The sequence below is a fragment of the Plectropomus leopardus genome, chromosome 12 (genome assembly GCF_026936395.1).
Source record: "Plectropomus leopardus strain MGB_pleo_1.0 chromosome 12, ASM2693639v1, whole genome shotgun sequence".
NCBI classification, from domain to species: Eukaryota; Metazoa; Chordata; class Actinopteri; order Perciformes; family Serranidae; genus Plectropomus; species Plectropomus leopardus.
Genome location: NC_142187.1, coordinates 31,853,905 through 31,881,671, shown reverse-complemented (window position 1 = coordinate 31,881,671; position 27,767 = coordinate 31,853,905). Strand labels below are relative to the sequence as shown.

The window sequence follows — 27,767 nt, the reverse complement described above, 5'->3', positions numbered from 1 at the left end:
AAAAATGTTATTTGAGCAAACAATCTCACCTTAAGGTCCACTTACTAGCCTCTCCTTGAGCTTTCGACCATGTCTCACAGTCTTCCACAGCAGCTGGAGTTTGCTCAGTTGTAATGGCACGAATTGATAAAATACGTTTTTTTTAAATAATATCCTCAAGGCCAAAAATTCTTTAAATATCATACTTTTTGATATTTATCATGTGATCTAAAACATGATCAAAAAATATTTCCTATGCTTTTAATGCAAATTCTGTTTACAGCCTCAGTCCTTCGGTGGAATTATTTTTGCTTTTGTTTATGCGTGGTTTAAAATCGACTGCATGAATGAATGAAACATTCAAACAATGCAATCTGGACAAAGGAGAAGAAAGCTGCTCATTTTTATTACTGGGCTGTCTGTCTAAGCACCCGTCATTAAAATGTGACACTCTTCTTTATTTTTGTTTTCTCACAGTTTCAGAAAAAGCCACATATAAATAAAAGAAATTACAGTAAGCAAGCACCGCTGAGCATGATTTATGCCGCAGCTATTGTGGCAGATGAGAATGAAAATCTGACTGCTAAAATTACTATCATCATTCCTGGGAATGACTGACATTACAAAGGCTCACTGACAGCCGAGTGGCTGGAAATCCTGAGTTTCCATGGAAATTGGACATCCTGTCATCGTCTCCAAACAGCGTGTGTGCTTGTGTCTGTTTGTGCGTAAATCATTAAATTTAGCGGGCTGCCACATGGGGCTAATGTCGATGTTGCTGCACTTCTGAAGACAATGAGCGTTTGTGTGTACGCTCTCTGGTGAATACCGTCACTGTCTGTCGTTTGAACAACCCGTGTGACATATTCAGAGCATCCTGCCTGACTCTTCAGCATGAAATCTCTCTGCCTCTTTGGATATGGCTGCTCTAATATCGTCCTGTCACTGGCTTTTCTCCCCACCAAGTCAGGTGTGAAGGAAAACAGACGCAGATCTTTATTAGCATAGGGAAACCATAGTGACAGAGACGAGAGAGTACCTCAACGGGCTGAAAGGCTGAGTGTATTCAATTCCATCTGCGAGCACTGAAGTAAGAACGAGAGGCACGGAGGAGATGGAGTCAATTTTGAAGTGGGTTTAAGAATAAACAAATCCATCTGAGATAGTTTGGCTTTAATTTTTATTGTATCTGCTGCCAGCCTGATTGCTGATTGTATATGGAGGCTCGGTTGGATCCATTGCCTGCTCTGTTTTTCGAAATACAAGCCTTGAACAGAAAGTAACTTCATTACATAAAAGCCTCTCTGGATTGTTTGAAATGTTTCCAGTAAAGGAAACAACAGAGCAGGTGTGTAAGTCAACTCGAGCTGCGCCAATTTCAAGGATGTCTTTGTGGTATAAAATAAGCATAGACTGAGCTCTGCCAGGCGTACCTTCAAGGATTTGTACCAGTAAAAACACAACTTGTGTTTTTATACAGTACTAGAGTCATTAAAGGGGTAGTTCTGATTTTTTTAAGTGTAGTCAGTGTTTTACAAACAGTAGATGTCAGTCGACACATCACCAGTTTGGAGAAGGCAGGAGTCCAACATGAGGCTAATCAATGTACTGTCGTAGAGGGGTCGGCAACAAAATGTATTTTAGTAGAAATATCTCTATTAGTTCAAGTGTATGCTATATTGAGAGTACTTTCACCACGTTAGCTTTCCGTCTGACAAAACATTTTACCAGGGAAGCTTTTACCGGCTTCAGTTTCCCATCTTTGTTCTCGTCAAAGTTACCAGATTCCATTAAAAAAATACAGTAATTTTATCTCACTGAACACGAGAAGCTGCTGGTCTGCTGCTGCCTCAGTCAGTTAGTTATTTTGTGTTTGATTTCTTTTAAAAACATGCGGAGAAGGCGGCAAGCTACCTAACAAGACAGGACCCCAAAATTAGCAAAAAAATAGCTTTTTTTAAAAAAAAGTAACAGAAAAAAATTACCTTTTCCTGTAACTTAAGTTTTACTATTAAATAATTCTAATTATAAATATATTTTTCTGGATATTTTTCCTTATTGTTTGGATCATTTTCTAATAACCCTTTTTTCTTTTTAAAGTGCATTTTTAGGTAACTACATTGTCACCTGTTACTAAATTCTGGCAATTTGCGGGACATTTCTTGCCAAGTTGGTTACGGCCCTTTCCCGACCATGTCTTTAAAACCAATTTTCTCAGGTTACAAAGGGTCAAACAGCTTGTAAAAGGCATCTGAAAGCAGCACAAAAAAACTGATGTTCATCCAGGTTTCAAAGGGTAACATATCAAAGTCACACAATAACACAAACAACACAACTGATTGAGGCAGCGGCAGATCGGCGGCAGATGTTCAGCAATATTAAAACATTGTTTTTCTTAATGGAGTCTGGCTCTGAGGAAAGTGATCAGCTTCATTTTCCAGATGGAAATATAACATACACTTAAACTGATTTTAACTGATAATTGATATAGATTTTTTTAGGTGGGGCTTCCTTAGGTTAACCCTCTGAACCCTGAGCTTGATTTCTTTCAAAATGTGTGGAAAAAAATAAAGTAGTGTTCTGCAAATTACAAGAAATTTGTAGATTTTGAAAATTATTTTCTAAAAAGCAGATGAAAAATATCTCCAAAAAACTATATTTATTTTTAACAAAAATTATAAATTTAAAATCAATGTAAATTGCTATAACATGATTATTTTAAAGCACTTTTTTAGTTCGCATCCTTGTTTTTTTCTTTGTTTTTGTCCAATTTTCAGATAACTTTTTTGTATTTTTTGCTCATTTTTGGGTAATTTCTTCTAAAGTTGCTCATTGCCTTTCATGCGTGTTTTTCAAATAAAATCAAACTAGTTGTCTCCCGTTACAAAGTGTTAAGAGAGGAAAACAAAGACAAAAATAAGGCATTTAAAGACCCAAATACATTCCTTTGATTCAATGTTTCATCTTTAATCAGGGTATCAAAATCCTTTCAATTGAGGGAATAAAATGAGCTCTCTGTAAGGGGACCAGGAGGACTGACATTACAGGAAATAACCAGGGAGGAAAAAGGAAGAAGAAATAGGCGTTGCATAAATAATGTATAAGAAAAGGTACTTGGCGGCTGACACAGCAGCTGCTTTCCGATACATATGGTTTCATTTCCAACTCCATCTATTTTCCACTTGAGCCGCGAGGGAGAGTAGCAGCGGGCACCCAATGGGCGGGTCCTCGCGCCAAGGAGCAAAGATAAACTACCACAGGTTCAATCCATATGCTTTGAGCATCAGTCACTCCCCCCAACAATGAGCCTAATGCAGAGTGGTTGCACATGCAGAGAAAGGGAGAGGGGGGAAAAAGGGAGGAAAACACGTCCCAGCATAGAGGAGATTCATTTGGGACGGCCGGCGGCTTACTAGGTTATCACTCACTTATCGCTGCTGTAGCGCGAGACGTGGAATGGCCGGGGAAATAGCTGTCCATCACCCAAAATACAATCAGCGGAGTACACGGCTGGGGAGCTAATGGATGTTTCCACAGGGAGGGCAATTTGGAGAATGGGAAAGTGGATGGGTCCATCATGCGAGATGGGATTATGCGCGATTGTTATCCTTCACAAGCGCGATATGACGGTCAAGGGGTGTAATGTATATGGACAAGGGAGACATTAAATGGTAATCTCTTCACAGCCCACTCACAGCCAATCAGCCTGCCCTCCTGCCACACTCTTCCTTTTTCTGACCGAGCAGACGCTCTGAGTAGCACTTAAACAAAAAGGCTGCTGAAATATGCAGAGTGGCGCGCTCCCGGAAATGAATTAAATTCTTATCTGCGGACTCGATTCAGTGCATTTTGAACCACATCAGTGCAATTATGGCTTGCAAAAACAGAACTTTTTACACAAAAAGAAATAAATATAAGTTATCAAAAAGAGCTAAATAAAACAGCAAATATAGCCAGGAGCAGCAACTGTGGGGCTCAAGCCAGCATTGACTTCTAAACTACAAAAGCTGGGTAGACCTTTGACAGTTTACGAAATCTGCATTTAAGATAACCAACAGTTTCTATGACGATCGAACAGACGCTCATTCATTTACGTCTAAGTCTGTGCTGGGCCACATGCTTGTTTGGAAACATTGTCACTTCCTATTGGTCAATCACAAAAACATTTTGAAGACATGCTTCAATAGATTTGTTAAATATGCACCGAGTATGGTGATGTTCGAACAAACTGTCTGGCCAAATTTCTGCTCAATGCCGATGCTGGTGCCTGTTTTAATTTTATAAATAATTTTATGCATGAAACATGCATATGAAACATATTCTGCAAGTTTTGGAAACATTAGACAACCAATGTCAGATTTACAGCCTAATTTGTGTTTTGCAATGCCAATTCTTACATTTGTAACACACTGTAAGCGTGAGCAGCGCGTGAGTGTTGCGGAGCTTGTTGCGTTTTTATTTTGTTTGCTTGTTTTTTTGCAGTGCTGGTCAGGCACATCTCAGCTGCTTCTCAGGCGCAGAAAAACTAGAAAAACGGTAACATAAGGAAATACAAACACATCTGTTATACTCAACTTTTCATGTTTCCATTTAAAAATAAAAGCCCTCTGACAGCGTTTCTGTCGACAGAATCCCATCAGTTGTTGACACAAGGCATTTTATTGTGAAATATTTGCCGGGCTGTGTTGTCGACAATGCGGGAGCTTGCACGGCTTAATAAAAAAGTGGGGTATGTGTTTAAATTATGGAAATACAGTACTCAGAGCAGCAAGCAGCCCTGCAGAAATATTACAGCAATAACGCTGCCAGTGTGAACACCACAAGCATGCAAGATGCAGCAGTTGAGCAAGGTTGCCGCCACGCACTGCTCACGCATGCACCAGTTCCAGGCGTTAATTATGGCGCTGCCATCTGGCTGATTTGAATCAAATTTCTTTATCAGCATTTGCGCTCACCTTCCAGTCATTGGTGAAAATAACATGTTTTTACGATGTACAATCTAACAGGAATTTGTGAAACATTTCCGAAAAAAAAAAAAAAACAAAGAAGTGAAAGCAAAAACAGCAGAGTTTTAGCCCTGTGGGGTTGGACCCTTAAAAATGGCCGTACTGCTCCATGCAAAGATGAGGCTTCACATATCTGATGCATGACTGTTCAAGTACTTGTCCTTTCTCCCTTGTCACATCTGGACATGTTTACATTTCAGCAGTCGAGAGCAATCATCCAAAAGAAATAAAAAAAGGCACCAATTGCATCACAGTTCCTGCCAAGCAGTTGTGGCGCCGTATGTCTCTGTACCATTTTCAGGAAAATAAGCCTGTCACAAATCGCACCTTCCCTCTAATATCCCCTCGGTTAAAAGCCATCCACAGATATCCGGTGGCATAAACGCCGAGGCCTCAGAAGATGTGTTTGAGGTGCTTCACGCCGTACGTCTTGAAAAACACCAGGAGGATTAGAGTCCACAGGCCCAGGATGAAGCCATCAGGAGGATGCCAGTCTTTCTGCTTTGGTTTCTGAGGGGAGGAGGGGGGGGTGAGGCGAGATAAGGTGAGGCGGGGATGATGGGGGAGGAAAGTGGAGAGGGTGGGGGGAGATTGCATGTTAGCGGTAGTGTGTATATTTCTCCTGTTGAGGCCACCGTTGATTGTTCTGTCATTCACACAGGCAGGCGGGCGCAGAATCACGTATACACTCGCTTTATCTCTTCACACACTTTATGTACACTATCTGCTGTCTCACACACACAAGGTTCACACAAAGAGCGGGTGGTAAAGCTCATCAGTACACCTCCCCTGTCTTGTGTTTGTCCCATTCACTGCCACATCATCACTTTGTGTATGATTATACTTTTAAATCTCCCCCGTATTAAACATGCATCTCACAAGGAGCACATTTATATGCTAATGCGGCGGCAATATTCTGCGGAGAGATGAGATTTAACCTCTAAAAAATCTTCCTAACTCCTCCGCTGGCGACAAAGCTATAGATAGGCTGTGAGGATGCACTTAAGAGATTTCTGTTATCCCTCGCTATACATGCTGCCATTATCCAGTCAAGGAATCACCAGTCAGAAAAGGCGTCCCCCAAAGCCAAAACCCAGAGACTTGGCAAAGAACACACAGCACGCACTCCAACTCTGCCTGAGTCACTGACTGTGTGGCGTCAGGACGACATACAGCGCAGTGAAGCTGCTCCAGCTTAGCTGAGCGCCACTACAGCACCCGGTGTACATTTACTCTTTCTGCAGTATTGAGGCACACAAACCGGACGAGAGATGGAGTCAGGCTGACACAAGACTGACAGGCCCTGGAGGATCAGACGCTTGTGTGAAAGCAGAGTCCAGGGTTATTATTACCCACAAACTCAGTCCGACTACGGACATAACAGAAGGAATAACAAAGTGAAAAGGGTCGCTCAGAGTAAACATCATGGAGAATATTACTTAAATCAGAGTCAGACTTGGAAATTCTTCATTTATCCCCGGGAGGAAAATATGGTTTGTTAAAGCGGTTCTGACGCCAGCAAAGAGAAGTATCACGAGTAAAAATAAGTACAAGCACAGGTATATAAAATATAAATATAAAAATACAATAACAGTAAACAATTAGCACTACCATTTAAATATTTAAGAATAAAGTATGTTTAATATGCTGAGTATGCAAGTGTCTAAAAATATAAATTTAAGTAGGCAATTGGCATAAATATGTGAATATTTATATTATAAGAGGCTATGTACAATGAGCTGAGGGTGTGTGGTGTAAAAAATATAAAACTGTGCCTTATGCTACAATGCAATGTATAAAACTGGAATGTAAATTCAAAATATAAAAATATAAATATGTGTACAATGCAGCGCCACAGGTTTTTATCTCAATATTTTAGTTTTTACAGCACATTTACAGTGCGGTTCAGTGTCCCAGCTCTCCTGTAGAGATGTACGCCATCTGCACAGTGTCAAACAAAGGGCAGGAAAAGTTAGTGACAAGCTGTTTTGGCATTTGGCAAGTTTGATCCAGCCGTTAACTTTTGCATTTTTAAAACATTGTGAAATTGTAACTATTGTTTAGGTGGAGGCTTCAAATAAGCACGCTCAGTTTTTTTGCCTCTCCCTGCACCATATACTATTTCCTATTCTGTCATCTTACAAAAAAACAACAACCCATAAATATAAAGCTGCTTTTGACAGGAGTTTATTAAAGCCAAAACAGAGCAAAAAAGATGGTGAATATCCTACTGGTTGACATGTGTCAGTATGTAAAAAATAAAAATGGTCAGGTGTCTTCTACCTATTCTTTTTTTTAGGAAGCTTCATTTAATTTTTTAATTTAGGAGAAGTTGTTGTATAGCTACTTAAAGTTTGCCTTTTTGTAGTTACATGCAAAAACTAAAAATCTGGTCAAATAATGTGCAGATTTCCATTAGGGGCAAAGAGTCGGTGCAATGAAATCAGATGATTCATATCGCAACTTACAAGGACATTTTGGGGATGAGACAAAACACCTGCTAAAATCCAGGACGAGGACAGCAAAAGTGACAATATGAACCTAGTTTGACGACCTTGGACTCTATTATAAACAATGCATTTGGTCTTTTCAAACAGACATATTGCATGTTTTTTTTTATACGAACGGGGAACTGAGATCTGATTACAAGTGATCACGTGTGGAGACGCTTTCTAATGCCAGGTGAGAACAGACATCAGGCCTGACACACCGAGCCGACAGTCGGCCGTCAGTGTTGGGTGGTCGATGAGCGCTTGTCCCATGAGACACTACGATGTGTGCCGCAATGTTAGCCATTGTTGGCGATCTGATCACCTAAGATGCATGTTAATACCAAGTGTAAACAGGCCTCTCAGTGGTTGACTCTTTTTCTGCAGCATTATTATCTCAGCGTGTGGAGAGGGGCTGACAATGAACTTGACCCGCTGCATAATGCAGCAAGTCTTAAAATAACACTCTATTCATGAAATAGCATTTAGAACAGGCATGACTACATGTTCCTTAGCTTAATGAATATTAACTATGATGGCTGGTGAAAATGATTGTAATTTCTTATTAGTTTAACAGTTCTTGGTAAGTGAGGCGAAAAGTTAATTTCAGGATCTGAGTTTGGCTGTGTACTCGTGCCTCTGTGTGCAGAGCACGGTCCTCTCAAGGCTGTCTTTTCATTACAAACTCCACGTTTACGTAACAACGCTGCCAATTTCTAACATAGAGAGACTGAGGACAGCAGTAAAATTGGATTACGTCTGACTCCAAATTTATTTAACAGCTCAATCAAGTCAAATCAATAGAGCGCCACTACCATACAGAATGCTAAAGCAGAGACAGCGAGGCGTTTGAGCCCTGAGCTCCAGACTAGGCACAGTGCTGGACGGAGTCAGGGCTGCAGGTTGAAGGCAAAGCTCTTCTGATTTAAAGCTGCATCCACAATGCAGATATTACCTAATATTTTCTGCAAATACTCTTTTTTTTATTGGCTAACAATGCCCGGCAATATCCACATATAAAATGGAATCAGAGGGAAAAAAAGAGGGCTGAATTTATATTCTGGTTTAGAGAGGAGATAGGGCACATCAATCACATTGTGAAATGGGCCCATCCTGCAGTCGGTCACAGACACATTTCCTACACACACTATATCTACTGTAGAAAGTGTCTGACAGAAACCAAGCTGCAGGTTATGGTGGAAAGAACTCGACTGCTCACAGACTGATTGTCTATTGAAGCTCTGAGACGATGACGCTTAAACTAAAAAAGAATGTTTTCGTCATCTGTTTCAATGGAACTTTTGTGAAATAAAATACAGAAAACAAATCAGACACACGACGCATTTTGGTCTCATCTGTCTGACATCAGAATAGCACACATCAAAAGAGGCATTAAGTCAAAAAATAACTCTTTGTTAAAGGCTCTGAAAACTTATTTTCCCAATCAACTTCTAACAAGGAACGATGGGAGCCAACACGAACAGAACACTTTTTGCCAAAGTTAGAAATTTTTGGGTTACTTCACATGAAAGATTTCAAATCTGATCAAACCACACCGACACAGTGCCAATAAAGCAGATTAACAGTTTGTTCTTAATAGAAAAAATACCTAAAAACTCGGACTGTACCAGGATATTCAGAGTCAACACTTTTATGATGTCTTTCGCTTGTTTATACCGTTTTTTAATCCACAAAGTTATAAATAATCTTACTACTGATGTTTTTTCTTCAATGCTTTACATCTACAATTATGAGACATACATTATTTATGGACTCTGCAGAGTAGCCGGCATGCACTCAACCCCTACAACAGCCTACATAAGACTCACACTTAGGGTTGAGACGATATACAATTTTACCACAGATGAGATTTTTTAAAAAATAAACATTTACAATAAAATGTATTGCCTTAAATTTTCATTATCATGATAAGTGTGAATATCATGTCCAGCAGCACCCAAAGCGACGGCTAAGCAACCAACAGTAAGAGACTGCAAAAACCAGCAGCAAGTGTGCCAACTTCAAAAAACACAAAAAATTTCAATCGAGTATCGGCATATATCATAAAGAAAGATATGGTGCCATTTCAAACAGTTGGAAAAATGGCATTATAAGGTTATATAGTTTTCATGTTTATTATAAAAAGATGAGTCTCTTATCTGTAATGCATAATATATATTTATGATATAATATTTGTTTTTAAAGAAGTATGTCACTGCTAGAAAGATGGTACATTCATAAAACTGGGCTGTCTATACAGTAGAAAAGTGGTTCCCAACTGGTGGGTCGCAGTCTATTTTAAAGTACAGTGAGTTTCCAGCACAAAGCTTTTATGCTGAAGTGCCATTTCTGTTTATTTTTGAAATATTATTTATTTCCTTTCGCTCTAAGTCAACTTGTTTACATTTAGTGAAATAAAACTGAATATGTGCTCATTTATAATGTGTGAACCTTGAATTAATGACTAAACAGAAATCTGGATCCTGTTACTGGACCAGTTGGGAACCACTGCAGTAGGAAGATACAAATACTTTTGAAATCGGTGCTACGTGGCCAAAGAAAACAGAGAAAAAGGACTGTGGTATTCGCTTTTGCTCAAGAGGTAGAAAATCCACAACTACCAGAATGCAGTAATCTGCACTGGACTTCTAAATAAACGCTCACATTGGTGGGTGACGTGATGCGAACTCGTCCGTCTGACACAGCGGGGACCGGCTGGTAACAAAGGATCTGGTTTAACGCTTAAACACTGAGGTAAAATGTGCTTCTGAAAACATTTGAGCTTGAGGTCAGAAGTGGTAGTTTCTCTGTTTGATCTCAATATAATTAAAGTTACTATAATCAATATTTTTGTACTAAGAGAATATCAAATGATAACATGACAGTGTGAAAGGGGTTTGCTCGTAGTGATGAACCTCAATATCAGCCAGCGATGTTTTCAGCAGCAGGACCCAGAATTATAACCCATTTTTATTTATTTTTTGACACAGTTTCAAACACTGGTCGATTTTGACCTGTCTGTTCTACTTTAGCTGAAATTCCCCAAATCCCAATTAAATTTGACAGCATGCTTGAGTTGTCGTCCTCCATGTTTTACGGTCAAACGGAGACAGAGCTATGACAACAGTGATCCGTCCCACTGAGACGTTGACATAATCAGATGAATACTGATCTGACGGTTCAGGCTGCTGTCGTACATTTGTGCAGATTTCAAACGGCACAAATGTGGTTCAAACCGCATTTTCAGTGGGTTTTCTTTCCTGCTCTCACAGCTTTTGCATGCATCAGATCTGTGTTGCATAACAAAATCTGAGTTGAGACACTTTCAGCTGCAGCTTTGGTGACAAAGTGGCCGGCAGGAAGACAAGAGGACGAGCGGAGGGTTAAACACCTGGAGGACGAGGCAGAGCGCGGCCGGGGACGTTCATAAGAGACGACTGGGAGCGCATGGCCGTTGGGGGCAGTTGACCTCTGTGACAATGGTAGGCAAACGTGTGTGTGACTGTGGCTGTGTGTGTGTGTGTGTGTGTGTGTGTGTGTGTGTGTGTGTGTGTGTTCTCGCGCACGTGTATTTATATGCGTGTAAGTGAGAGCCCCTCGAGTAAGGAAGAGCAAAGAGAGATGGATCGACTGTGACAGGAAGCCACGTCAGCACCGCCGGCAGAGAGAGGAGCATATGTCAAGAGGGAGAGAGAAACATTAGAGGGGAAGTAAGCAACATAAAGCCAGAGGAAACTACACGTTTCCACCAAATTAAATTTAATCAAATAATTTTCAGTATTAAATATTTTGTTGTTAAAGGTCTAGTAAGATGTAGGATTTAGTGTTATCTTGCGGTGACGTTGCAGAGCTGAAACTTCCTTCTTGTGCCAAGCGTGTAGGAGAACTTTGATGGCGATGCCAAAACGAGAGTGGCCCAATGTACTGTACTGTGGTGCAGCGTGGTTCAGCTGCCTATCTGCAAAACTTAATTATACAATCAACTCCAAATTTGCGGCAACGATTATTGGCCAACCTGTGGCACACTTCTTTCAGGTAACCAACAAAACAAGCATGCTTAGATTTCTGCTGCATGTTCTAAATGGAGAAAAACAACTTCTTCCCTCCAAAAGGTGATTCAGAGTCCCTCCGTTTAAACACAGCTGGCTGATTTTTTTTTTTCAAAAAGGAGGAACTCATAATCCAAAAACTGTGGTGTAAAAGATCCAAGTCCAGGCAGTCAGGATGGTTTGGAAAGCATAAAAGGACTTTAATTCGTAGGGCTAGATTAAAAATGCACCAAACGCCTTCTTTAGGGGTGTATCACTGCACACGCAAGGTGCAAGCCAGAACACATTGATGCATTTTTAATGTTTCTAGCCCTATGAGTTAAAAGCCTATTATGCTTATCAAACCATCCGGAGTGCCTGGACTTGGATCTTTTGCACCACAGTTTTTTGGCTATAAGTTCCTCTTTTTTTTTCTTCCTATGAGTATTCCCTTCCATGAGCTCCGGTGGTTTGAGGGACACCAGAAGCCGTCCTGCTGTCTTTCTTGATCACATGTAAGGACATTTTGAGGCTAAAAAAAAATGTTTTTAAATAAATTAATCCTCCAATATCAGTGTGCTTATTATGTGATGTGTTCCATTGTCATGAGTGTTTGGTGTGCTTTTATGGGTATGTGCTGTTTGTGTAATTTCATCTATGTGTGAAATTCTTGAGCGTATCGTATCATATCGTATCGCATTGCATCATATTGCATTGCATCGTATTCTATCGTATCCTATCGTATCATATGTAGAGTCATTAGCCCTTTTTACAGAGATTGCATGCAAGGACCACAACAAAGTCCCTTCTTTACACCACCTATGCATCTTTACACAAAAGCGAACGACGGCAACATCATGCTGCTCCAGTGTGTGATTTTAGTCAACATGCCGCTACTGCAGAAACAAAAAGGGCATGACAGCCGTTTTTCTCTAGTGTGGCATACATGCATCAGTAGAATGGCATAACATGGCAATAGCAATCATTTAACATCTTAACATCTCGTTATATGGCGGCTGACTTTGTCCCTTTGCTCAAAGGGTATAGGATGCTCCTAAACCTCAATCTCTCAACTTAATGGAAATCTTTGACTTTCTTCTTTGAGATACGCTTTATAAATCTCCCCTAATTGATTCTTTTGCTGACTGTTGACTCTTTTTTTTCCTGACATCAAACGTATCTTCAGCATTTCTGTACTAAGATTTCTTGCAAATAATCTAACCTCATCAACATCAATATACCCAAGTGCTTTATCTGTAATAAGCAAATATCAGTTGATATATTGGCCCTGAATACTTACTGGTATTATAGCTCTGCTTAAAAAATTGTGAAAAAAATTGTGGCCATGGCCAGTTTCCATAGTCCAAGGTGACATCTTTCAATCTCTTCTTTTGTCTGACCAGCAGCCCAAAAAGCACACATTCACTTTTTTAATCATAGAAAATAGAGAAAAGCAGCAAAAGCTCACATTTATAAAGTTGGAACCAGTGAGTGTTTGGAGCTTTCACTTGATAAATGACTTCAACGGATAATCTGTTATCAAAATTCCTGATTTTCTCTCAGCCAACTAATTGCTTAAATGACTAATTGATACAGCCCTGGATTTAATAACAAATTTAATAACTGCTCTGAATATCAAATTTGGATAGCCTTGGATAGAAATCAAGAACACAAAAAATGGAAAGAAGGCTCCTTCTCTGTACACGAGTTTTTCACCTCCACACAATGAAAAGAATGCAGCTTCTTCAGAGAAAAAGAAACAGAAATAAGGGAGGCAGAGGGAAAAAATATTATGCACTGAAATGAGAGCGAGGAGCAGAAAAGAGGTGATTGTTCCCTGACCTTCACTGAGGAAACCATTCACATCCCACAGCCAAGGACAGGGACTTAGACTCAAGCAGCCATTACACACACTTTGTGTTGCGTATTCAATTCACAAGTAAAATCAATTAATGGCTACCCATCTGATTGATTGGAGCTAATTAACATGGCCATGCAGGATGCTAATGGTCGTTGAGGGAGGTCTGAAACGCCCTGCCAAACACCGGCACTCCAAGGTCAAAACTGCAGCAAATTTATGTTGTGCAGAGCTGGATGACAGAACAGCAGCCATTGTGCGCTGCCAGGACACTCCACTGTATTGCCTGGACATTTAAAGTGCTGGAAGAGTCAAAGCAGTGGGTGTATTATTCTCTCGTAAAGCATGTTTTGCTTTTCTACATGGTATTGTATTTAATTATTGAGCACAAGCAACATCTTAACATCCACTTTTAAAAAGTGTCAATGATGCAGGCGCAGTGAGGGTAGGGGGATTTGGCGAGAGATTGAAGGGAGGCAACACATTAATTTTCAGTGTTTCCATTTTCAATTCTCTGGAGCCATATGGTGTGGCGTCAAGCTGGCAAAAGAACAAATAACAATTTGACGCCAGAGACCAGAACTCACAGCAGCGAGGCAGAAAAAAAAGAAAAAGTAAAATACACAAGAGATTGGGGGGAAAAAAGGAGCTCCCTCTAGTTATTTCCAGAACTGAACATATTGTGATTAGGTGTTGGCAATGTGATGAGATGTGTGAGGTTGGGAAGAGAAGGTGGCATGAAGAGGGGACTCACCCTGTCACCACTAGCGACACAACTGCCAACGGTGACAGGGCATTAATCAACTCCTCACGTACACACTTCGACATGCACAATGAGGGGAAGTTTGTACACAGACGCCATACAGCAGGCTTATATATCCGCTGTCACTCACTCTGATGACTTTTCTATTTACAAGCCGTCGCCTGGTCTACTCGCAAATGGAAAAATGGTTTTCTAAGAAGATAAACACGGCGAGAAAGATTTGTTTTTGTTGGTGGCACAAGTGAAATCAAACCACTTGGGAATATTTTAGACATCAAATCTTATGAGATTCAATCACATCCAGTTCTTCAGATGAGTGCGTCTGATCAGCGACAGCAAAGAAAGCCGCCACCATGGCATGAAAACAAAGATATCTCAGAGAGTGCTGTGCACAATATGACGGCTAATCAAAACGAGGAGGGCTGTCAATAGGCTTTATGGACATTGGTCATTCTGCTGCAGTGCAGATGGATTATGGTGAAGGGGAGAGAGATGACTCAGTCTGTCAGGACTCCCATCCTCAGCTCTGCAGGAGAGCTAGCCGATAATCGAAATCTCTGACAGGGGTCGCAGGGTCGACGAGAGTGTTTGTGCGTTGTTCGTGTGGATGCATTTAAAAAAGAGGCGGGGGGGGCAGAAAGAAAAGAGATGTATTGATGAAGAGACAAAAAAAAGAGAGCAAGCCAAGATATGAAGCCAAGTAGCAGACGGCGGAGGCTTAATGGGGTGTGTTTGTGCGCGAGCTTTCAATAGCGTGATTGCTTCTGTGTATCGAAAATTACAGACACAGTTTACGGGGCGCTCTCATGTGAGCAGTGGGCAACAGATCTGAAACTGGCCTGCATTCGCCAGGCTTTTCAGGCAGTCTTCAGCGATCAATTTCCCAGAGGGCCAGTGGGTGTGGAGACCCCTCCTGTTTCCCATCACGGTACTCAATAAGCATCTGACAGGGCCCAGGCCTGTGGTCAGCTTCATTTCTCTGGGCCAACTGACTGTGACTCCATTGTTCACACCAAAGTCGATGTCAGACAGCCATGATTCCAGTAGCAGGACCCAAGGATTTCTCTGATTTATTTATTTTTTATTTGCCCATTTACTCGGTTCAGCTCGATCTGACCTTTGCTATCAACACTAACAGTTTAGTATCCGTCTACATCGCGGAGACGAGCATCTTCTTCAAATCAAACATCAGCAACTCTACTGTAGTCTATGAAATCTGAACCAGGAGCATTTCAAATGATCTATCCTCAAAAATGACTTGCTGTTTTTGTTGTTTGTTTCATAATTTGATTCCTCAGTATCAGCTAACTTATCAAGAGGGAAGTGATATTGACTGTTGTTCTGCCGGATTCCTACAGCAAAAGGATAGTTAGATTTAAGACTAACTTCAGCATCTGAAACTACTTGGTATGTTTAAATGCCTTTAAGCAAGAAACAACTGCTCAGTCGGTCCTTCCTAAGCTTCGCTCTGTGCTCCAATAATAACTGAGCAAGCTTGATACCCATCAGAGCCTCGGTTAACTTTCCCCAGTCCTGTTATACTTCTATGTGCTATGTGCTAGGCTCATCTATGTTTAAAGAAAAATCATGTTCTTGAAGATGGTTTAGAAAAAATGTGAAAAAAGCATTAAAGTGCAAAAAAACACTCATTAGTTTGGTGTCACAATCTTTACAGACACATGACACTCAGTTAGTTAATGTTAGCAGAACGCTAGTGACAGGAGTAACTCTAATGTCAGATCACCAGCGTCAGCCAAGTTTGCATCGACCTTATTTCATGTTAAAGAGATTTGGAAAAAGACAGGTTGTTTGCTGACACATTTTTAACATGGCATAAATGATCAATGGTCAGAAAAGATCTAAAAGAGCTAAAGTTCCTTTGTGTATATTGTGTCTGTAAAGCTACATGTCGCCCCTAAAGTAACTTTTGGTGTTTTTTATTTGGATATCCACCACGTAATTGTGAATACATCCTTCTATCGCATACTGCGCAGGGTTTTCCTACACAGTCATTTATTTGTGGCGTCCTACCACAATCAAAACATCTGCCACCAAGCACTGATTATCTCTTTTTGGAGATGGACCGTTCACTGGGAGAGCTACTGTTATCTATATATCGTTCAGCTATTCATTGCACCGCACTCTCAAAGTGCAGAGTGTGCTCTGGGCACAGACAGAGCAGCAGAATGCCAATCGCACTGAAAGTGAAACATAACCGTAAAGCAAAAGTCTGAAGTGTCCTGCGTACATAAGTAGGGGTTGGACCCGATAACAGAAAAGCGTACAATAACATACAACCCATTCAAAAAGTGCTGCAATAAATACAGCCTACACGTAGCTGTCAAAGTGCAATTCAGCTGCCATAACTACAGAGTTAAAATGAGACTTCTCTGACACAATCTCTTACTGAAAGGATACTGCGATACATATTTCAGTGCAGAGGGTCACATTAATGTTTTTAAGTGTGGCTTTCTCAGAGACAGCTAAAGCCCAAATGTAAGTACCACTAATGTCTGCTCTTGCCTGTGGCAAAGATTAATGTAACTTCTTTACTTTTTCTGAGGCACAAGTTGAAGGGAAAGTATAGAAATAGTATTTTTAATAGTCTCTTAATGGAAAATCTCACAAGAGTGATACAGAGGACCCGAGACCGTCTGTTTTGAATGCAGAGCACACGTTCTAAAGGTGGAATGAGGAGGAATAGGTGTTCATTTGTGAAGGTCGGCCCGACTGAAAGCCGCAATCCATTTGGGAATGAGGTGAATGCACAATTCCTCGCCACAATCCTGCCTATCCATTCTCCTGGATTTCACGGCGGCCCCTTCACACTGAGACCAGGAGGCACTTGCATTTCACACTTGGAGCTGTCACCATGGAAACCACACAAAGACATCTGTTGGTGGATGTTGCACATAACTTTCTGTTCTGTGTCCAAATTAAGGACGAGGGCGTGGACACACTTTGAATTACAAAAAAACCCCACAGGAGCCTGGATAAATGGCTGCCCACGCAAAAAAAAGTCTTAGAAGACGACAAAAGTAAGAGGTCGAGGTTTGATCAGCAAATAAAAAAGTGTCCGGATTAAATCAACATCGGCTGTTTATTTTGTTTCCGTGAGTCCTACAGTGATTGTAAGGGTCTCTTACCTGATGGATGATCTCAGACACTGGCAGCTGGTCCACATACGAGTATGTCACTTTCTGCAGCTCTTCATTCACAGGACTGAAAGACAAAACACACAAAACAGCCCTCTTTTAACATTTACCTGAACTAAGTCAATTGCACTTGGGAGGCATTAAGCTTTTGTTACGTGGGACACCATTATTCAGTGATGAAGAAAGGCTGTCAGGAAGAGGAACGGACTCCAGTGTTTCTGTTGGCAGTGTGTGTGTGAAGCCAAAGTGTGTGTGTGATTAACAGACCATTTCAGAGCAAGGTAATGACATGCAGTGCAACCTGATGCAAGTGAAGCCATTTTTCCTTCTTGATAAATAAAAAAAGAAAACAAAACATCCTGTGGAACTGTAAGAGATTCAAAACCATCCTCGCAGTTAAGTGTATATACGTCTATATGTAAGGACAAATGGAAACTATAATTACTGCCTAAATTCAAGATACTGATTAATTCAGTACAATTTTTTCATCAAACTTATCTTGCTCCTTCCAAACTACGTGGGATTAACCCCAATCTCTCACCCTTTTGTTTTAGATGTGGCCTATTTCAGGCACCTTTTCTTCATTCCACCTGGCATTGCAGTAAAATACAAGGCTTTTGGCAGGCGATCTGTGGAGCTCTATCCACAAGCCATGGAGTTACTTTCCAAATTGATCCCAAAATGTACCCTCTGGGCAACCTCTCACATTCTGATATCAGACATAGCCGCTCCATCAGAAATCTGACTGGCCATCGCCTAAAAATGCATTCAATGAGATGGAAGTCAGATCTCCAATTGCCTGTTGGAAAGAAGTGAACTGTTGTATTCCTCTAGAGAAGATAACTTACGCACGGAGGAATAAGATACATTTTTTATATAAAATATGGCAATATATTTATCAACATGGAGAATCTCCCCTCCCACATGACTAAATAATAATCTCCCTATGTTCACCATACTGGTGCTATGATAGACCATGTTGTTATGGTTAATCCTGTCTTTCATTATTTTTTTTCTTTGATTGCATTGTTGTACTTAATGGTATTAGTTATACTTTTATGTGAAATGTTACATGCAAATGTATTTAATTGTAGGTTAATTTATTTCTGAGTAATTTTTAAGGTAAATTGGTGCTTTTGTGTCAATTTCTGACTATGTAGTTTGTATATTTTGAAAAAAAAAAAATCATTGCTGTTTTTAAGCTGACTCTTTAATCTGCTCTGTCCTGAAGGTTTCGGGTTTCTTTATTAGTGTTGTGTTATGGTCTTTTTCCAGCAGTCGATATGTGTTTCCATAATTGGACACTATTGGCTTTCGTGTTAATGACATACCTAATCTAGCGTTTGGGGGCGCTCGAGGTACGTCTGAATCTCAGATTTTAGAGAAATGCAGACATTACCTTCTTCAATAAAGAAATGTGAAAAAAACTCTCAAACTTATACACAGATACAAGTTAGTGAAGGTCAGACATGTCAGGAGAAATGAACAGAAGAAAACGCCATTTTTGAGTGGAGGGGATCTTTTAAGATTTGATAGATTACGTTTTTTGTTTTCTGAGCAACAAACAGCCTGTCAGAGTATGTGTTTTCTGAGTTGCATCATTTCAGAAAAATATATTAACACAGCTGGGAAACTCTGTGTGTGTACCCTTGTATCCAAGGCCAGTACACAAAGACGAATAACCTGACGAAGGACAAAACTCTGCTCAGTTTTTAAAGTACAGTACGGACGCTTCTCTGTGTTTCATTCCTTTAGGAAATCTGACCATAAAACATTTGTGAATTGTGAGTTAGAAATAAAGCTACTGAAATGTAAAGCATTGAACTAAAGCTCTGAGCTGCAGAGGCTTATATTAATGATTGAGGCTCAGTGTCTTGCTCAAGGACACGGACAAAGGTAAGTGCCTGGCAGTTGATGGATAGATATTAGTTAATGTGAGACAAGCTGTATTAAACCTGTGACCTTTCAGACACAGAACTGGTTATTGAACTAGTCACAGAGCCGTCCTGCTTCCATTGTTTTCTAATGAAAACTACCCCATTAATGAGCCACACTGGGTTACATGTTCCATCATTACACTGAACATGGGCGCTGTGGTTTATTTTGATTATAACCCACGTTCACCCTCCTGCTGCTGTAAATACTCACGAGAGCACCAAATCCGTGTCTCAAAATAGTATCCCACACAATTGCATAATTTACTTCAGTTCTGTTTTAATTAAAAACACAATGCCCAGCTGTTCTAGGTTTAATTACGTTTTAAAAATTAAAGTTTATATTTGGACTGTTTTTAAATGTTTGCATCTTCAGTCAGAACAAAAGGGCAGTAAGCAGTCTGGAAAGTCAGAAAGTGTTTAAGCACACAAGACCATTGATTTTGCTCTTTTCATGGAATTTTTGACAGTAATAAAAGTATAAAATATCATCTGCTCTTTCCTTCAAAGGAGGGGTCTTCAAAGGGTTCTTCATCCTTTTCTAAGTCCTTTGATTTATAGGGATGCACAATAATATCAGCCCGTCATCGGTATTAGCAGATAATGGCTCTAAAATTAAATTGGATTGGCCAACATGTTAAATTCTGTCAATATTACAAACTGATATTTTTATTTATTTATCTAAATTTACAAAGTGAACATGTACAAAATATCAGCCCTAAACTGAAGTATTTTTCTTATTTAGCACAATGAATGATTACATTCATTGAAAAGCATTGTATTTCATGTCTCCATATACTGTTGGGCCATAACGATAAAAGTACGCAAAATATGACATTAATTTTTCTTCAGAAGAGACTTGATCATCACTAAAATTAGGTAGGAAAAAAAGTGGATATATTGATTTCAATATTGGTATCAGTCAAATAGGTATTTATCTGTATATCAGATATCAGCAAAAAGACAGCATGCTGGCATCGTGGAAAAAGAGGCATGATCAGCACAACAGCTTGTGCATCTTGTGTTTTTCAAAATTAAGCTTTAAAAAATATTACACATTAATATTATTTTCTTCTTTCATTTTTTTAACCAATATTTTAACTAACCATCAGCCCTAACCATAAATATCAAATATTCATTAATTTTCAGAATTGTAACCCTTAAAATGCCAGGTTTTAGTCATGATGCCAGTATGTTTTTAGATGGGGAAAAAAAAAAGAATAATTTTCAATGTACTTCATGTTAAGTAGATGATTATTTTTTGATTACCACAGCCTGGGATATGTCAATGACTGGCAGCAACACTATTGAGACAGTGCACCTAGTGGAAATATCATGCAGGCCATTTTTTTCTATATGCCAAATATGGTTAAAAATAAAATAAAATAAAATTTAAAAAAGATGTAATTAGGAGGAAACCAGTAAAAATTACAAATTCCAAGGCAAAGCCCAGAATGGTACCCAGAAAAAATACTATGCATGTTTTTATATTTTGACGGCTGATCACAAATTGCATTTTGAATGGGTTTCCATGGCAATTTTTTTGCTCTTAACAGTTGAATGTAACAATTTTGTTCACAGTGCATTTAAAACGTATTGAAAGAGCTGAGCTGCAAATTCCAAGCTCAAATAAAATAGACAATCTTGCCTAACTGTATGCCATATGCATGAACACAGACAAAATTATCAAGAAATTAAGAATGAAAAGCATGTAAAATGTGACAAACAGTTCCTAAGGGTTAAACAAACCGTTACAAAGACTTGGATCCACTAATACGCCACCGCTGCCACGGGCAGATTTGACATGTTTGTGTGCTTCCATCATACATCTTTTTTCAAAGCCTGTTTGTCTCCAACATCACAGTCGTGAGTCAGAAAGAAGAGTCTCAGCTAAAAGGTCACAGTCGAGTGGAGGTTTGACTGAGTGGCTGTCTTCGTCTAATCAAAGAAAGTTCAGGTCAGACAGCTGCTGACAAAGTGGGCCATATCCCCCAGTGAGCCACCGCTTGCTGTGTGAAGCAACCTGTTCTCCTTCTTCTCGTCTTTCTCCCTTCGGAGCTACATTTGTTTAAATTCTTTCTCTCCGGCTTTCGCTCCCTTTGCCCTTCCTCCTTTATTTTCCTGTCTTTATCCCTTTCTATTCAGCTCCATTTCTCTGCCCGTCTCTCTTCACACAGCGTCTGTGCGGTAGTGCAGAAGTTGCTCTGACAGACAGGAACAGAGACAGAAGAAAACTGGCCGAGCCGGCAGGCAGAGAGGCGATCTCCTGCTGAGCCCTCTGTGTGCTACGGGCTCTTTCTGCCATTGGAAATATGTCACAGAGAGCACCGACGTCTCACCGCCATATCCCCCCTTTTTCATTTAGCACAAGAGATGAACTCTAATTTAATTCAAACCACTTTCCACTTTATTTTCCATATAAAGAGAGATTTTTGGAGAGGATTTTTCAATCCACTTAGCTGATTCTAATGGATGTGACTGCCCCTCCCTGCACCTCCAGCTCCCGTATCACTGCTGCCTCCAGCTGCCATCTTTAGGTCAAACAAATTTCCTTTTAACATCTGCTCCTTTAATGACCCAAGTAGCTTTTGTAGACTCTATTCAGTACTGCAGGTCGTAAATTACATTACATACACTTTATTCTACAGATGGGATATCAGGGTTAATATACATTGTTTCTATTAAATTTTAATAACTTTTTGCCAAATTTTAGAGACCATACATTCTCTGAAATAACAATCTGTAGTCCTTATCAGCTCTTTTTCATTACATCATAGCGTTCAAAGCATTTTAGCATTTTTAGAAACAATAATGAATTCAGAACAGGGTAAGAACTGAACATTTACATATAACTAAGGGACTGTTCATCATTTATGAGAGCGGAGAGCGTGGTGCAAAAACAGGGAGACATGTTTACTAATTGTTCAAACAAAGGGGAGGGACTTATGTTTTTTTTATTTTGGCTTTAGTGGAGGGGCATACAGCTTTAAATGTATTTTGTATATTTTTGGAGGGGTTTTTTTTTTCAAATTAGGCAATTTTTTTTTCTATAAAAATTCTTGGTGATTTTCAAAGAAAACATGCCTTCTAAACATACAGGAAGGCAAGTTTTCTTACTTTTTTTTGGTTAGTTCTTTTTTCTTTCTCTTTTTGTTTTTTAATTTTTGGCAATTTTTAAAGAAAAAAAATCCAATTTTGTTTTTTAAAAATATAGAATTTTTAAGAGAAAACATGCTTTCTTTCCTTAAAAATCACCAAAAATAACACCATTTATCACAATGAGAAACTGTTAAAAAAAAAACAAAAAAACTCAGGATTTAAAAAAAAAAAAATTACATCAGTCCTTGAACACATCATGTGTTATTATACAGGTTTGTGAATCAAAGGCCCATGGCTTTCAGGGTATAATTCTTTTCCAAAACTTTTCCAGGCCTGGAAATTATGATTTACAAATTCTATGACTTTTTCCAGATTTTTCATGAACCTAAAACCCTGTGTTTAGGTCGATCAAATTTCCTTTTGACATTTATAGCGCTTCAGGCCACAAACTGCATTACATGTATTTCATTCCACAAACAGGATATGAATTCAGCTTTAATTTGATAATTGACATTATCGTTAGAGGTTTGTGACCCACAAGATAACTATGATGTTTTGGTCAACAAGCACCTATGGCTGGAAGTGAGCAACTAGACAATGTCATTACACTGTTAAGCCCATGTATAATGAAGAGGACTGAGGGGGTCCATTAAAATGTCCTCTCCATCAAGAGCAATTCACTTAATGGAAGCTCTTGTTCTGAGGGAAAAAAGCGGCCGTTTAGAAATGGATGAGAGGAGAAGAGAGAATAAAAGAGGGACGAGAACATCAAGAGAACGAGTAGGAGAGACCTACACTCCCGAACACACATGTACCCATCTTCTCTAAACATCCTGCTGCACTTGTCTGGGTGGCCGCATGAACTGACAAAAGTGGATTAAAGCAGCACTATATTTAATAACAGCTTGTTTCGGAGGACATCTGTGATATTTTCTCTGTGGGAACACAGGGAGCTCAGTACAACCCATTTTCAGGTCTTATGAAACGCTATTATTTAATATTACCAGTGATGTCCTCACAGAGGTCTCATAACGATCCTTCTTGTGATTGCTTTTTTTGAGATGATCCAGATGTGTTGGCAAAGGATTTAACCGAGCTCAGTCATGATTTTATAGACAAAAACCAATCCCTAACCCAATCCATAATAGATTTATTTCTTTAAAAGGAAGTGAGCTGATTACTGAGGGTAGAGCTGCAACTAACGATTATTTTCTTTATTGATAATCCACAGATTATTCTCCCAATTAACTGATTATGAAGAAGATTAAGTGAAAAATTCACATTTTAATTAGAGCTTAAGGTGACAACTGGAACTGCTTGATGTTCAGTGTCCTATTATATATGACAGAAGAGCAGAAGAGTCTTCAGATGTAAAAAGCTCAGACCAGCAAATGTTTGGCATTTAAAAAATAGTAGTAGTAGTAGTAGTAGTAGTAGTAGTAGTAGTAGTAAAAATAGTTTTCTGTGGACTGGGTTGGGAAGTAAGTTACAGATTTTAAATATAAAATAATACAGTTAAAATTGGCAGTATTCAGAATACAATTAGTGTCTTTAAAAATAGACCACTTGAAAGGATTGCTTTATTTGTATTTGTTTTATTCACTTCGACACTAGCAAGGAAGATTTGACTGCATTGTTTTACTATCAGAGATCTAATTTGCCACAAGTGATGCAGTACTGACGTTTTAAGCTGAACTTTTGTTGGACGCCCTGTTTCCACCTATATATGTTGCTCGCTTTGAAAGCTCTGGGATGATCAAAAAACAGCTGATTCATGAAGTTGAACTGGCAAGCTATCTACACAATACGTCTTTATTAACTGCAAAAACCTAAATACAGAGGCAGCTGGCTGGAAGAAGATCGCCAGGGAGCTGAATGTTTCTGCTAAATGACAATCGCATAACAACTTACTTGCTGTTGGCTATATTTTATGTCATTTCCAGTAAGTATCAGAATATAAAATGTGTTTTTTGTTTAAATGGCACAAGCTCAGAATGACAGAAAGCACTCGCACATCTTTTAAGTGGTCGCGTCTCCAGTCAAGTGCACAGCCGATTGGTAGTTTACATGGTTTGTTTAAAGACAAAACAGAAGTGCATGTTTAAAAGATTCAGTGTAGACAGAAAGTGAGACTTGCTTGCTGTTAGGACACGATGAAAAATTCATATGAGGCACATTTCCCACTGTCAGATTAAAAAGTGTGTGCAGTGCATGTACCACACCACAACAGCAGAGGAGATGCACAACCAGGACATTGTCAGGAGTGTGTTTTTGGCGAAGAATAAGAACCAAAATGATGAGCTCAGTTTGAAGTTTTTCAAAAGTAATCCAAATTATTTAGGACACTTAGTTTAAGTAATCTAACAGAATGTTAGATTACTTAAATACATTAATTTAGTAATCTTTAGAGGAATGTGTTTTAAAACTAACCCCCTCAACACTAGGTGGGTTTCCTTTACAGATTTGCACAAAACTTAAGCCATAATTTAGGAATGCCAACTTGAAGATAACTGTTTACATGGAGTGACATTATGCGACTTCTCTCGCGATGTTATGCAGTCAAAGGCGATGAAGGCGTATTATGCAAGCTAAAATGGAAAGGCAAGCCCCTTATACGTGGGAGTGGCCACATATAAGGGGTTTCTGGGAGGTGATAGTGGACGATTTTACAGAGGAATTGTGGATTCAAAACTTCCGGCTGATCAACTTTTGAAGAATTATGCTATGCAATAACATCTCTTGTAGCGCCTGCTGCATCATGCCTGAGAGAAACATTTTCATAATGTGACCTATAAAAGCGAAGAATGTGTTTCCATTGCAGTTTTGCAAAATATGGCTTTTTAGAATTGCCTGAAATACCACCTCATGGGAGTTTTGTCAAAATTGATGTGTTTGTATCAGGCATCTTTTATATTTGCAATTTCAATTTGTGCAATTTGAGGGTTAATGGAAACCCGCCTACTGTCTGTGAATTGACACATACATGCTCCAGTAATAATTGCAGATCCAATCGCCTGCTGTATTTCTGGTCTTCCCCATAATTGAAGTCGAGAGAGACACTTATATTTTATGTTTTTGTACATAAAATGGATTTACTGGATTTCATCATCTTAGCACACAGTTTCAGTTTTATGTTACTAGAAGAAATAAAGATTTTTTTAGATGCCAGTTTGTTGACAACATGCAGTCAACTCATATCATGACAGGGAAAAAAGAAAACAAGAGCATTACAAGACCAAGACCCTGCAAGATTATCAAAAGAGCTATTCTGGTGTCATTTCACAGGTGCTTCTTCCATGGCTAATCTCCCTCTGAATATTGTTATTATGTGCATATTTATCACGAGCGCACTGTCACCTTGAAAACTGCAGTTCTTATATTCTTCTGACAAAACACAATAACATTCATTTACATTACTTGATAAGCATGCCGGTGATGAAAGTCATTGTTTCCCCTCATTATATCCTTGTATACTAAACCTTTCTCTCACTTTGCTGGCATATATTCTATCACCCACCCTCCTCGTGTAATATTTATCTCATCCAGCACTTAATGCTAACGACACATTGTAATGTGACAGACAAAATGACTAAAAGTGTCGTTAGCCTCCTTGATATCTTTGAACTTCCACAATGGTGTTTTCTATCATTCCTAAAAGTAGAAAGATGCTTCGACTGCTTTGCTGCATCAGGGATCGTGGCTCCATTAAACATCAAATAAATCAGGGGATTGCTGGTTTCTTACATCAGAATTGGAGATAAAACGTCTCTTTCTAGGACTGAATTAGGGCAACAGCCAACTCGATAACGCTGGTTGTGTGTTTCTGTGTTGCATGGGGGATCAGTGGACCTAATGTGTTGGCCCTAATCAATAACAAAGTAATGGGGGAAGTTGTGTGCAATGACTAACTAGCCTAAGGCCAAAACAGCTAATGACTAAAATCGGTATGGCAATTGCCTCTAATTAGTAATTAGCAGCCGACTACATTAGATTCTTTCACTATGACACCTCCCAGTGGTTCAATTAAATCCCATCTTAATGAAATTAATAGAAGTGGGGGGAGCGTAATCGGAAATAAAGTTTTAATTTCACATCACATCTGTTTGTGGAGCACAGCGATTTATTCCTTCCCCGCAGCCTAATGAGTCAATATATGGAGGCCTGTTTGCATTTTGCTGCATTAGCTGTGCCTTTCCTAAAACTCCAGGTGATTGTCCTTATTATGGGATTAGTGTGTCTGAGAGCTAATATGAGAAAGCAAACAATATGTGACCTGGCTCAGAGGATGCTGAGCAGATGACGTGTAAGACTTCGACAGCTCTGTACAGACATCTAGTGGACAAATGTATCTATCACAGCATGTGTAAAAGAAATGGGGTTTATTTTTTTTTAAGCAACTCAAGACCGACCTTTTTAGTTTGGCTTTGTAATGTAACTTTACCAATTTATCTGTTAACTATTTATATGATTTTTTTAAATATTTATTTATTATTTTACTTGGTGCCACTATCTTGTCATTTACCTCTTATTTACGGTTTGAGTATTTCACTTATTTATCTTTTATTATTATTATCATTTTATTTATTAATTTTTGTCTATCTACAGTATTTATAGGATTTTATTCTGCTTCAGGTGTTTCCTCAGGTATGGTAGCGCTTCCTACGTTCCTGGTTTTAATAAGTTCTCTTATTTTTTAGTGCATCACTTAATCACAGAGTCTTGTTTTTATTTGAGTGTGTGTCTTTTGTGTTACAGTCTGTTTGTATGAAAAGTGCTATACAAATAAAGTCTGATTAATTGATTGATTGAACATGCCAAATTCAATTTAGATACAGTTTGTCCAGATCAACACAAGGTGGCGCCACAGATCAGAAGCACCTCTGCTCCCTAAATGCCACAAAGAGTTACTGAATTATAGCCTGAAGCCAAACAAGGAAAATGTCTAATTATGATCTTCATTTTGCTGTGAAATAGAGCATTACCATCTAAAAGACCCATATTATAACCTCACACAATCATTTTATCAGTCAGCCTTAAAAATCAGGTCTCAAATCACCTACAGGGTAGCCATAGCAACATCCTCTGTGAGGTTTACTCTCCAAGAGACCGAACACTCAACACATCATTATTGGAGGAATCAATATTGCTAATGAGAGATGTGCTAAATAGAAATCAAAGTCTACTAAGTTGGGAACGGAATATAAAATGAATTTGGCCCGCAGCACTTCAATTAAAACCAAGAGAGGATGACCTCAATTAAGATTTTTACATCCAGGTTGTCCCTAATCCACCTCAGAGATCACTTCACTTTAGAGCTAAAAGGAACGCCAACTTTCACAAAGTATTACTGCGAGCAGAATCACCTAATGATATTTGCAGTGCATCATAATGTATGTTTTTTCTTAAGAATAGTGCATAGTTTTAAAGAAAAACGGTTTTAAAAAATATCTTTATTA

At 39.1% G+C, this 27,767-nt stretch overlaps 1 protein-coding gene across 1 annotated transcript in view; it reads right to left on the bottom strand.

Moving 5' to 3' along the window:
- Positions 1 to 2,925: 2,925 nt before the first annotated feature.
- pigk (phosphatidylinositol glycan anchor biosynthesis, class K) overlaps positions 2,926 to 27,767 on the bottom strand; it is a 37,848-nt gene continuing 13,006 nt past the window's right edge. The window contains exons 10-11 of the mRNA XM_042497803.2: positions 17,270 to 17,345; positions 2,926 to 5,495 (exon numbers count right to left, since the gene is read on the bottom strand). Coding sequence (XP_042353737.1) covers positions 5,379 to 5,495; positions 17,270 to 17,345 — 193 coding nt within the window. The 3' untranslated portion in view covers positions 2,926 to 5,378. The remainder of the gene's footprint in view (positions 5,496 to 17,269; positions 17,346 to 27,767) is intronic.